At 60.2% G+C, this 12611-nt stretch overlaps 1 protein-coding gene across 2 annotated transcripts in view; it reads right to left on the bottom strand.

The window, feature by feature from the left end:
* PIK3R5 (phosphoinositide-3-kinase regulatory subunit 5) overlaps window positions 1-12611 on the bottom strand; it is a 21349-nt gene that overhangs the window by 1563 nt on the left and 7175 nt on the right. The window contains exons 2-12 of one of the 2 annotated variants that reach the window (XR_002827115.1): window positions 9803-9872; window positions 7215-7389; window positions 6595-6748; window positions 5831-5914; window positions 4829-5567; window positions 4544-4706; window positions 4265-4390; window positions 3628-3756; window positions 3356-3449; window positions 581-674; window positions 415-497 (exon numbers count right to left, since the gene is read on the bottom strand). Coding sequence is in view for 1 of the 2 variants with exons in the window: in XM_023747146.1 (XP_023602914.1) it covers window positions 415-497; window positions 581-674; window positions 3129-3205; window positions 3356-3449; window positions 3628-3756; window positions 4265-4390; window positions 4544-4706; window positions 4829-5553 (1491 nt within the window). In the remaining variant the exon portion in view is untranslated. Of the gene's footprint in view, window positions 1-414; window positions 498-580; window positions 675-3128; window positions 3206-3355; window positions 3450-3627; window positions 3757-4264; window positions 4391-4543; window positions 4707-4828; window positions 5629-5830; window positions 5915-6594; window positions 6749-7214; window positions 7390-9802; window positions 9873-12611 lie in introns of those variants that run through there. The other variant, XM_023747146.1, reaches the window with a different exon arrangement.

The following is a 12611-nucleotide window of genomic DNA, read 5'->3' as shown; positions in this document are numbered from 1 at the left end:
GTTCTGTGGACGGCTCAGGCCCTGGCCCCGCCCCAGCCTCTGCCCTTTCCTGAGCCCGGAAGAAGCAAATGCCCTCCGAGCAGAAGTTGCACTGCGCTCACGGGCCCCCCACTCCCGTCCCCCTGCAAGAGCCCTGGGGGTCCCACAGCCCGCTCTGCCTCTGACTTAGGGCAGAACCCTTCCACACCACAGATCCTCTCACAGAGCCGCCCCTTCCTCCTAACGCCCCACAGCACCCCACATGTGTGCACACCCAAACCTCCCCCCTCCCCCTGCTTTCCCTCCCCCCACAGCCCTCCACAGCCTTGGACACCCCTCCTCTCACACAACATGCCCACGTGCACACACACAGGTGCATACTCGCCCCCAGTCAGTCTCCTGAGGGTGTGGCTTCAAGGAGAGGGAAGCCCTTACCTGGTTAAAGCCCTTCTTGGATTTGGGGTTTTGCCTCTTCACCACTTCCGTCAGGTTTAGCGTCAGGGACTCTACACCGGAGTCTGAAGGGCAGGCAGGGTCGCTCAGGCCAGGCCCAGAGCCCCTCCCCGCCACCACCCCTGCACTGCCCGCCCACCCGACCAACCTAGCTCCTCCTGCTTCCGGCAGGCCTTGTTGAGGTTGATGGAGGTGCAGACCTTCTCCATGTTACTCCAGCGACTTCGTCCGCTGATGGCCCCCTGCAAAGGCAGCAAACCAGGTCCTCTCTCAGCTCAGGGCCCCGTTGCCTGCCACCTTCCCTTCAAAGAAGAGGCCCAGATTGCCCGGGCCGGAGCTGCCTGTCATGGGCACACCCAGGGAGCTCTCTCTCTCCTTCACCCAGGTCTGCCGGCTCCTTCACTGAGACCCCTGGCCCCTGTAGAGACCTTGCTGACTCCAGGGAGGGCGTGATATCGCTAGCGTGGTCCATGGGTCAGCCTTGTGACCAGGTCATAGGACACGAGAGCTGAGAGCACCTAAGGGGTGGCCTTGATGACCTCCTGCTGAGTCCAGAGTGAGGAAGAGAGGGGCCCACAGGCCTGGAGCTCCCGGCAGAGCCAGCCTGCCACCCCCTTTCATGGGGGACCTCCATGTTGCCAAACCCCAGAGGGTTTCTTGGTCCTTGGTCAGCTTCTGTTCACCACTCTCCTCTCCCGGGCTTTTGTGAGGGCACACGCCTGGTTCCCCACCACCTTTCTGCTGGGCCTCTGCTCAGCCCGACACCCTCCTCTGCCTGCGGTCACATGACACAGGTCTCAGGACCTTCTCCTGGCTCCTCCGCTCTTTGCACTTCTACTTTCTCCCTTAGGGAACCTCGACCACCTACACACCCCTCCTCATACTTCATGTCTGAGTTCAGGCCCATCCATCCAACTGCCTACTCTGGCTTCTTCCTTCTGCCTCTCAAGGGCACTGCAAACTCACATGTCCCGCATGCATTCCTGATCTGCTGCTACCGGACCTGGGCTGCTTCTGAGACAATGCATTATTCATCTCAGAAGACTGAAATCCGGGAGGCCGGGCCCCCTCTTTTTCCAACCCATCCCTAAGGCCTGCTGCTCACATAATCCACATCTAGCCCTCGTTCCTTCCCATCTCCACCACCACCAGCTAGACCTGGCTGCCACATTTCTCTCCTGGAAAACCACCGGAGCCTCCCATGGGCCTTGCCATGGCCCCTGTGGACCCTCCAATCTGTTCTCCACAGAGCTGCCAGGGGGCACCACCCCAAACTTAAGCCCCTTCCAAGAACACCCATTGCTCTTATGACTGGAGAAACTCCTCTCACTATCATTAAGGCCCTTGGTATTCTGGCCCCGCCTCTCTCTTTAGCCTCACCTCGTCGCCTTTGCTGTTCATGCTCTCTTCTACCACAGAGCCTTTGAACATGCTGCTTCCTCTGTCTGGGGAATACATTCCTCTCTTTTTAGCTTAACTAATGAACTCCTGTTTTCCCCATCCCCCAGTATTGACTCATTGTCCCTTCTCTAAGAAGCATCTAACTTTCCAGACTGGGTTGAGGAATCCCCTGGAGGTTCTCCCAGTACCATGTACCTCTCCTTCATCTGTTTGTCACAGTTGTAATTATGCAGCTGTGGGTCCATCTAACCAATGCCTACCATCCCTCTAGGCCAGTGATGGCGAACCTATGACATGTGTGACCGAGGTGACACACGAACTCATTTTTTTGGTTGATTTTTCTTTGTTAAATGGCATTTAAATCTATAAAATAAATATCAAAAATATAAGTCTTTGTTTTACTATGGTTGCAAATATCAAAAAATTTCTATATGTGACACAGCACCAGAGTTAAGTTAGGGTTTTTCAAAATGCTGACACGCCGAGCTCAAAAGGTTCGCCATCACTGCTCTAGGCTGTCAGCATTTTGTTCACTCTTGACAACACTCCCTGTGCCCAGAACAATGTCTGGAACCCGGTAGGTGCTAACAAACACCTGGCACACAGCTTTCAGGGTCCGTCCCGCCTGCCCACCGCCATGGCCACCAAATGTAAAGAAGCCCCATGATCACCTCCCATCAGCCCTTTGATTGCCTTGTCATCACTCGCCACTCGGACATGACCTTGGCCATGTCCTCGTTTCCTGTCTGTCTCTCTCTTCTGAAAAAGCTAAAGGCAGGGCCCAGCCCTCCCCGCTTACTGCATTCTCCCTTGCCCAGCACAGGGCCTGGCAGGAGTAGGTGCTAAATAAATACCTTTTGAATGATTGAAAGGAGGAAGAAAGAAAAGAAGGCAGGAGGGCCCCATTGTTGAGGTCAAGGCTCTCCCGGCCTGTCCCCCAAAGTGTGACAGGCTCAGAGACACATGCTCATGGGCACCCCTTCCTCCCTCACCTCAAATATCTCTTCACTCACTAATCCCACCTCCCATGCACCAGCCTGGCACACCGGCCCCAGACCATGGCCTCTCCCTCGTGGTGCCTCTGGAAGCCCAGCCTTGCCCCACGCTCCACCCGAGCCCTGTAGCCCGGCCCTGACACCTCACGGCAGCTGCTGGGCACATCCAGGAGGGGCAGAGCACAGGGGGAGGCCTCTGCGGGCTCCAGCTTGAACACTGGGGCCCGGGAACCCGAGTCTGACGCTGCGTGAGGAGGACCAGGAGCAGAGCCCAGAGGCCGTGGCCCAGCGCCGTCTTACCTTGCTGTAAATGATCTGTAGTGTTAGAGGGACGGCCTCCCGGTCCCCATCAATGCCCAGCCGCTTGCTGCCCGGACCTGTGCCACACGCAGACAGACCCTTCACTCGGTGCCCCTTACAGACCCTGGGGCCCTACCTCCCCGCCCCCCACCTCTGGCCCTCCCTCCCCAGGGCTCCACCTCCCGGGGTCCCCCCACCTGTCTCCCCGGGACTCAGGCAGCACTCACCTGAAGCCTTGATGGCTCGCGTGGCAGCAGAGTGACCCAGCTCCAGGGAATGAATGAAGATCTCCGTGGTCTTCTCCCCGGTGATGAAGGTCAGCTGCAGAGGGCAAGACCAGGCGTCAGGGTGGACCTCCTGCAGGGACCCTCCAGGCTTCTCCGACTCAGGGCCGGGGGCTGCCATGGGGTGGGGACGGGGCACAGGCTGGGCCCGACAATGTGAGGGAGGCCTGCCTGTGAGTCCCAGGGAGCAGGTGGCTGGGGCGGCAGGCACTCACCTCTGTCTGGTAGACCTGCAGCAGCACCGGCCGTGCAGCGAAGCGGCAGTAATAGAGCAGCATGTCGGCCAGGATGGGCAGCTGGCTGGGGGAGCCCTCCAGGGGCCGGGAGTCGGTCTTCAGGGACTGCTGCGTCGGGGGAGCCAGAGCCAGAGGGGCAGGCGGACAGCGAGTGGGAGGGAAAGGGAAGATGAGAGGCAGAGAGGCAGAGGAACATGCACACACACACATGCAGAGGGAGACGCAGAGGAGAGAGCCAGGGAGGGGATGGTGAGGCGAAAGCAGGAAAACAGACGGTCAGGGGAGCCCCCACAGCTGGTCTCCACATGGCTCCCTGGCCTGGCCCGGGGGCTCAGAAAGGCCCCTGGCAGAGCTGGACAGAGCGGAGCTGAGGACGGGGCCCAAGGCCCAGGTCCCCTGGATCCTTCTGAGGATCCTCCCTGTCACTGTGGTGACTCCACCCCTTGCCCCCCCCCCTGAGCCCTGTCCCGCTTCTCGCCTACTCTCTCTGCTCATTCCCAAGGGCACCCTGGTCCTCCGTGGAGTCCTCGAGCTGGAGCTCCCCAAACCAGGGCCTCTGAGCGAGGCTGGGTGACCCAGCCAGCAGGCCTTCTCTCCCCTCCCAGGGGCCGCTCACCTGGCACAGGACCTCGGGGGGCAGGTGCATGAGGCCCAGCACGTTGCGCTCATACCAGGGGTCCAGCATGCCGAGGTAGTGAGAGATGTCGTTGGTGCTCTCCTCCCACTGGGCCGCGCCCAGCTCCTGCGACAAGGGGCGAGAGTCATGCCCGGCGACCCAGGAGGCCTGCCAGGGCCCTGGGCAGCCCTGCAGCCCTCCTCTGAGCTCCCCCCTGCCCACGGACAGGTCTGTGTCACACAGCAAAATGCCACCCCCACGTGCAGGGCGGGGACATACCGCAGGGAGGGGGTGCCTCGGGGACTCGGGGGGGAGGGGCGGTGTCTGGCTCCGAGGGGCCGGGCAGGCGCTGGAGCAGGCCCCCTGGCTGCGCTTCATGGGCACGTAGAAGAACTGCAGCTTGAAGAACCGGGTGAGGAGGGGGCGATTGCTCTCCAGCAGCCTGGCAACAAGAAGGCGGTGAGAAGGTGCCCTGAATCCCTGTGGGAGGTCAGCTCAAGCCTGAGATGCCACCAGCACCAGCACCCCGCCACCCCGGCAGAGACGACCCACTCCGGCTCTCACCGCAGGTTGCTGTAGGCCCGGGCTACCTTCCCCGAGATCCGATCGGAGCCGAAGACCACCACGCGGAGGGTGGAAGCCTTGGGGTCCTCGTCCCCGCTCAGGAAGGGGCGGCGGCGCTGATGGCGCGAGGCGGGCGCCAGGAGCCAGCTGGGCAGCTGGGTGCCGAGCTTGGGCTGGGGCAGGGAGCGGGAGCGCTGGGCCCGGGAGGGGGGCGGGCCCGGGCCGTCCAGGGGGCTGCAGAGGCTCCCGGCCCGCCGCAGGGGCAGTGCCGAGTCCGGGCTGCCCTCCAGGCCGCGAGAGTCCCTCCGCAGCACCAGCTGGCTGGTGCTCTTGAACAGTTTGTAGATCCTGTTAAACTTCTGCCCGGGCCTGCGGTAGCCCCGGCGCTCCCGGCCGCCCGGCCTCTTGGGCCACTCCGGGGAGCTCTCCTCGCTGTCCTCCACGTAGCCGCTGTCCATGCCGTCCGACAGGCCCGAGACAAAGGAGGTCAGCAACTGGCTGGAGAGGGTGGCCCCCGAGGCCTGGGACGAGGCGAGGGACAGGGTGGAGTCACGGGAGGCCTCCGAGCTGGTGGAAAACAGTGAGTCCCTCTGGGCACACTGCCCATCCGTTTCCAAGTCCTCCTCCTCCTCTTCCTCCTCCTCCTCCTCCTCCTCTTCGTCCTCGTCCTCGTCCTCGTCCCCCAGGAGCCCCGGCTCCAGCAGCTCCTGTTCCTTGAGCAGCATCTCCTTCAGGATGTCTGCACGGGAAAGGGAGGCACCGCTGGGTGTCCGGGCCCGGGAAACCTCTCCCGCTCTCCTCTGGGAGGGCGACAGGTTCAGACAGAATGGACTTGGGGAGGAGGTGCCAGAAGGCGGATCAAGTCCAGCCCAGGACTCAGCGTGCGGCCCCCTGCCCTGCCCAGAGCCTGCTCAGGCCGGAGGGCTGGTGGGGAGTGGAGGCTGCTGCACAGACGGGCGGGAAGAGAGCCCAGGCCGCTGGGCTGGGGCCCCGGCTGCTTACCAAAGCTGTCCTGGTTCCAGCTGTAGGTGTAGCACCTGGCGACAGGGATGGGGATGGTGCGGAGCTTGCCTGGGTTCGCAGGATCTGTAAGAACGGGCGGGGCCGGCCCAGGTGAGGCCTGGGAAGGAGCCCTGAGATCGGCCGGCCCAGTGCCCTCACCTTAAAGAAGAGGGCAGAGTTGGGAGAGGACGGGCCAGGCCTCGAAGCTGGGTGGGCCAGGGCGGAGCTGGAGCTGAGACCTGGGGTGCTGGCTCGCAGCCAGAGGGCACCGTGGGGGTGCCCTGCCCTTGTATACGCTGTGTAAATGTGGCGGCACACACTTTGCGCCTCCTTTTACAGGGGCCAAACAGCAAAACAAGGGCAGTCCCCCTTCAGATGCGAGGACACCGTGTCCCTTCTTCTGCGGTAACACGGTGTGGAGAGGAAGTTTCCCAGGCTCCTCGGGGTGAGGTGTGGCCATGTGACCAAAGTGGGCCAAGGGGATATGGGTCGATGTGACACGCGCGACTTCCGTATTGTCTTCATGTCAAGTGAGAGGCCCTTGCCCTTGATTAGCACACGCTTTCCCTCTTCCCACAGCCCCACACAATGCGCCCAGCCCTGACCCCGCAGGCAGGACCCGGGCACCAGCGTGGAGGACATGCTGAGGAGCGTGGTCCCCGAGGGACGGTGTGGAGCAGAGCCTCCAGGCCGACCTGGACTGCTCACGGTGGGAGCCAGAGCAGGCCACGGGGAAAGTGGGCCCCCCTGTCCCAGGGCCTCACCTAAGACATCGGGGAAGCCGGCTTTCTCTCCCACCGCCTTCAGCTTGGTCCTGAGCCACTGCCGGGCCTCAGCTGCATCCCCGATGCGAGAGGCCAGCTCCTGGGCCTCTGCCGTCTCCGTGTAGACGTCCTCAAGCTCGGCCAGGGCCTTGGACTGGAACCCCAGGAGGAGACCGGCTTGCTCCTGTGCCATGGCCGGCTGCCCGCCTCCACTTCCCAGGTCTTACCCAGGGCAGCAGGGCCCAGGCCCTCCCAGCCTCATCGCCCATCTCCACCCACAGCCCGGGAGCCAGGCCTGCCCCCAACCCCGCTTCTCAGGACATGGTCATGAGAGAAGGGCCCAGAGCAGAGGGTCTGTCCAGGGCTTGTCCCAGAGCTGGGGCCAGACACCAGTCTTCCAGCTTCAGTCTGAATCTCGTTCCCCTGAGGCGGGTCCCACCCACCCTGGTCAGGCCCCAGCACAACAGAGAGCCTCTTGGCAGGGCCGGCTCTCCAACCACCGCCCGCCATGCCTCGGGGTGAGGGAGGCCAGTGTACCCTGGAGACCGCAGCCCTAAGAGGGAGCAGACACAGGTCTGCAAGAAGGGGGCAGGGTGGACCCCCGCGCCCCAGACACATACCTGCAGCCGGCAGTGCAGACCCGAGAGGTCACAGTGGGCCCCGAAGGTGGCCTGGAAGGCGTGCAGGAGCAGGGTGATGTAGGCGCTATGGGGCGAGTGCCCGGGCGCGCTCAGCTTGTTGGCCACGGCGAGGAACTCCGCCTGCACCTCCACGGGGTTCAGCAGCAGCACGGTGCTGGGGGCACAGAGGAGTGGCTGTGGGCACCGGGGCGCCGCCACACGCCTCATGCTGGGGTTGGGTCCCCCCGAGGCCTGGGCCTCCTCACAGCCCGGGCAGGGCCTGCGGCCACGAGAGAGGTGGGGGCTCAAGGGTCCCGGTTCCAAGAGGAAAGTGTATGATCTACTTTTGAGTATTTTTTCAACCAGTGTTTTCAAAGACCTTTTCAACACTGAACTCAATTTTTTAAAAATAAGTTTTACCTTAATTTTTATATAAACGTTTTTTTTTTTCTCTACAGGACATCTGAATGGATATAAGATTACTCAAGAGAAGACCGTGTTTTAGGTGAGGTCGCTGGAAGCCAGGCGATCATTTTGGGAAGGGGAAGCAGACAGACATATGCCGTGGTGCAGGGGGGCTGAAATTTTGGCCCCTGCCCTGCTCCTCAAGCCACGGGTTGCAGGGAGGGTGGCATCTGCCAGGAGGAAGGCGGGCCAAGCCAGGGCTGCATCCGAGTCCTCTGCCCCCGGGGGACCCTCTTCTAACTGCCCGCGCATCACACAGGCCGGCACTGGCCGGGGAGGAGTGTGTGTCCAGCCACCTCCGCCTCTCTCCCCGCTCCACCCCGGCTCCTCCTCGGTGCGTGTGAAATGTGTTCATTATGAAAATTTCAAACATACACAAATGTTGAGAACCGTGAACCACGAGGTGTCAATTACTCAGTTAACGGTTAACAACCCAGGACGGTTCTCAGGTCGCCCACGCCGACCCTCGTCGCTGCCTCTCCTGGAACGTGTCTGAGCCATCACGGTGCCCCTGCGCCCGCCCGTGCACGCTGTCATGCCCATGGCTCCCCTTCGCCGCGCTCTCTCCCAAACCCACGCCGCGAGCTGCATTCACACCAGTGCAAAGCAACGCCAGGCAGGCGATGCAACCCCCAGTCCCTGTGGGCATCTGCCCGGAGCGGGGCCCTGGGCTCAGGACCGGGCGCTGTCAGAGGCATCACCGTGGGGAGAAACTATGTTTGATTTCTCTCTTTAGAAGAAAAAGGAGGCAGGCTCACGGAAGCAGCCCCTCACTGAGCCCCTCCCCTTCGCTGAGGGCTTGATCCCAGGTGCTGGGCACACAGGACCTCACTTTCCCCCACTTGACTCACTGTGTGCAGGACCAGCCCGGCCAGCCTGCGCCCTCGCCGCCTGCACGCCATCTCCGCTGGAAAACCGACCATCTCTCCTGACTCACGGAAAACAGGAGTGGGTTCCCCCTCAGCCCTGAGACCTGCTACTAACCTCTCAGAACCTCAGTTCCCCGACCTTAAAAATGCCTTTTCCACAAGGTCAGCACGGGGATTGCAGGAAGCAGCCATGCCCACAGCAGTGCCCAGAGCTCAGGAAGTGCCCGGGCGATGTTGGTGAGCGTTCACCAGCCCCCTGGCCCTGCCTGGGAGGGAGCTTATTTACTTGCTAAGCTAACATTTACACATATGCTCGTCCCTCTGTCTCTCTCAGGACCTGCACTGCCTGGGGATGGGAGGGCGGGGTGACTACAGTTTCTGCTGCTGGAGCTGAAGCGTCTGGGCGCCCCGGTGTCCGGGTGAGACAGCGCCCACATGCCCGGAGACCCCCTGGAGGGTCCTCGGAACGGAGGCTGCTCTCCTAGTGTTTGTCACACTGCAGACCCGGACCCGTGAGTGGGCAATGCAATCCATTTGCGGGGTCACCACCAGAATTGCCTTTTAAATGAAATGGAATAGAAGGGGACAGAGCCCACCCTAGGAGGTAAGGGTAAGTTTCAATTCATGAAACCTGTCTTAGCTGTGTGTGTGTGTGTGTGTGTGTGTGTGTGTGTGTGTTTGTGTGTGTGTGTGCGCGCGCGCGCGCGCGCGCGCGCCAGGCTGTCATAGAAAATGAATTCTTTATTGCAGATAAGCCGGCCGAAAGACACTGTGGGAAGAGCATGGGATTCCGAGGAGGACTGAGGTTCCGGTCCTGGCTTAGAAGCTCATTGCGAGGAGGACTGAGGTTCCGGTCCTGGCTCAGACGCTCATTGCTGTGTGACCTTGGGGAAGTTACTTGGCCTCTCTGACCTCCGGTTTCCTCATCTGAAAAGTGGGGTGAAGTGAGGTAATGTGTGCCCAGCACCTGGCATGATCAATGCAGGTGATTCTTAACCTTTTTTATTTTTTAAGTCTCAGACCTGTTTAGGAATCTGATGAAAGACCCTCAGCCCAGAAAGCGGCTCTGTGCACAAAACATCACCAGCAATCCCGGGGTTCCAGGTCTAAACCTGTCTGCGGGGGCTTGGTTGGGGTGCAGCGAGAGAGGGATGCAGGGGTGCTGGTGCAGGAATGGTGAACAGTGGGCGTAGTCCCATCCCCACCCCACCCCACCCCACCCCACGCCGTTTCTCGCTCCCCAAGAGCACTCACACAGTGGAGCTGCGATGACTCCGCAGGGGCAGACCCTGCTCAGCCCGCACCAGCCGCTGGTAGGAGATTCCTGTGGCCAAAGAAAAAGAACAGATTCACGCGGTTACCTGGTCCTTCGGCGCTCGTGGCCTGCGCCTCACAGTGGCCGCACCGGACAGTTAGGATGGGAGTTCCTGGATGGGTCAGATCACGCCTGACGCCTACGGGGCCTCTGACAAGATGAGCCCCAGGCCCCACCTGGCTCCAGCCACCTGCCAAGCTTTGCTCCTCAGAGGCAGCGGGGCAGAGCACCCTGAGAGGAGAACCGAGGCCGGTCCCTGCTGTCCAGCAGTCCTGGCTCTTGTCACACTGCCCTCTCTCAGTCCCGGTGTCCGGCAGTGGGCACGCCGGGCACCCCTCGGGCCATCCCTCAGCCTCAGCCCCTCCCACACTCTCTCCTTCCACATCTTGGCCTGGCCTCCACAACTTTTCAGGGGCCACAGACCCCTGATGGGGTCCTCCCAGACTGAGCCTCTGCACCCCCCGCCCCCAGCCTTCCTCTCTGCCCCGTCCACCAGCCAGTCTCCTTGACTTCAAATGTGTGGAGAAATGGACTCAAGTGTTTCCTGCAACTTGGCTCAGTTCTGCAGCTGGAAGCAGACCCTCCACAGAGTGTCTTCGGTTCTGTGTCACCCTCGGGAGGAGATGAAAGCGCGTTTCACTCCCCTCACTGACAAGGGTGACAGAGCAGGGGCTGGGCCTCAGGGGACAGCGCCCTTGTTAGAGCCTGGAAGTCTTTACGGGGTCCCTGTCTCCCTGTCGGGGGCAGGGCCAGCCCGGGCCGGTGGGAGTGGGGAGCAGGAAGGCGATCCACTCGGGAAGCGTTGCAGAAAGCAGGAAGAAAGGCCCTGATGCTCGTCTAACACAGGGAAGAAAATGGCCAATGTATGCATTCTGACTTAGCACCTAATTGCTTTGATCTGGGCCTTCTGCGTGGTGTTTCTTTTATGTAACTGTCACATGTTTGGACGTGACTGTTGTGTCTGTTTTGATAGGAGAGTCCCCGGACAGTGGCTGTTCCTATCAGGACTGGGACGCTGTCTGGCAGCTCTCACATACGTACTCTTGTGCTCTCGTACCCAAACGCTGGAGTGGATGAGGGTGCCCACTCTGCACGGGTTACCATGGGACGTCTTAATGGTAACCCACACCCTATGGACGCGTCGCCTCACCTCCCACTCTGCCTCGATGGATGCAGGCCACGCAGCCGGCCACTCTCCTGGGGAGGGGAGCAGCCGGCAAGATCTCTCTCCCTCCATCAGGCCTCCTTCCAGATGCCAGCCATTGGCTTCCAATCCCATTGCCCTCCTGGACCGCCCTCCTGGACCGCCCTCCTGAGCTTCCCTCCTGAGCTGCCCTCCTGGACCTGCCCTCCTGAGCTGCCCTCCTGAGCTGCCCTCCTGAAGTCACAACACCCTAGGCCTCAACCTTATCATCATTTTCCTTGAATTGCTTTTTTGTTTTTTTTTTGCGTCTTTGATACTGTTGACCACTTCTCCTTGAAGCTTGCTCTGCTCCATTAGTCTCCATGACAAGGACCATTCAGTCACACCTTGTATTTCTCTCTCTGTTTATCTTAGGACTAGAGCCCCAGTGCCCAAAATTCGTGCATGGGTAGGATTCCTAGGCCTGGCCAGTGACCAGGGCCAATCAGGCCTTCCTTCCCCCAGCTGCTGGCTGCCCACTGGGGCCTTCCTTCATTCCCCACTGTCCCCTGGTGGTCAGTGCACGTCATAGCAAGCAGTTGAACTTGGGTCCTTCGAACTCCCGAGGGGACAATTTGCATATTAGGCTTTTATTATATAGGATTATATAGGATAATACCTGAATAGTCTCATTTGGGGATCGCAGTGCAGGTAGAGCTAAGAGCTGCCTCATATCAGCTAGGCAGACACCATATAACCTTGCCCTGTGCCTGATTTTGCTGTTGGGGGACTTTTCGGAGGAGGTCTGTGCCCCTGGGCACACCCTGGCCCAGAGGGAGTCATTTCCAGAGCTGGATATCCTGGATGCCAACAGTCCCCAAGTGAAGCACAGAGCATCCAATGAGACTCCCCCATCCCCAACGAAGGCATTAAAACAAAAAATCGGGTGGACGGCAATCCAGGGGTCAGAGTGAAAACAGCACAGACCCTCTCTTACTCGTGGTCCCATGAACATTCAGACTAGGCTTCTCCCATCTTTCTGCTCCTCCATCCCTGGCAGGAGACCTCGTCCTCAAGGTCATTTCATTGTCTAAGACGGCTGCTGGAGTGCCGGCCATCAAGTCCTCATTCCAGTTAAGGAGGAAGTGAGGGGGAGGGGTGTAAAAAGTATAAGCCACTGTTATTTCAGACTTTCTTTTATAGGCAGCCGGCTCAACTAATCACACCCTGTGATTTCTGGAACATCTGCCTTCCATTCCTTCCCTGAGTCTCCCCTTATAGTATTGTGATATAATGAGGAATATATATTTGTATTTATTATATTTATATGTTCACCCCCAGTTCCTGGGACAGAGCTCCTAAAATCCTTGTCATGTCCTGAGTGAGGGGTGAGAGGAGCATCTAAATAAACCCCTTTAACTGGACCTGAGTTTATGCTAATGAGGTGACTCTGGGTGGGTCCCTAGATAGCTTCCAGCAGGGGGCTGGGTGCCCTCTGGAACCAGCCCTGTGAGTGATTCAAGGGCTGGAACCTTGTGACCTCCCCCAGCAACCTTCAGCGGGGGGAGGGGCTGGAGATAGAGGTAATCAGCCAAGATTGAGTCAATCATGCCTACTTAGCAGGA

This window comes from Myotis lucifugus, unplaced genomic scaffold, assembly GCF_000147115.1.
Source record: "Myotis lucifugus unplaced genomic scaffold, Myoluc2.0 scaffold_797, whole genome shotgun sequence".
In the NCBI taxonomy this organism is placed as follows: domain Eukaryota; kingdom Metazoa; phylum Chordata; class Mammalia; order Chiroptera; family Vespertilionidae; genus Myotis; species Myotis lucifugus.
This window is presented reverse-complemented; position numbering and strand designations above follow the sequence as displayed.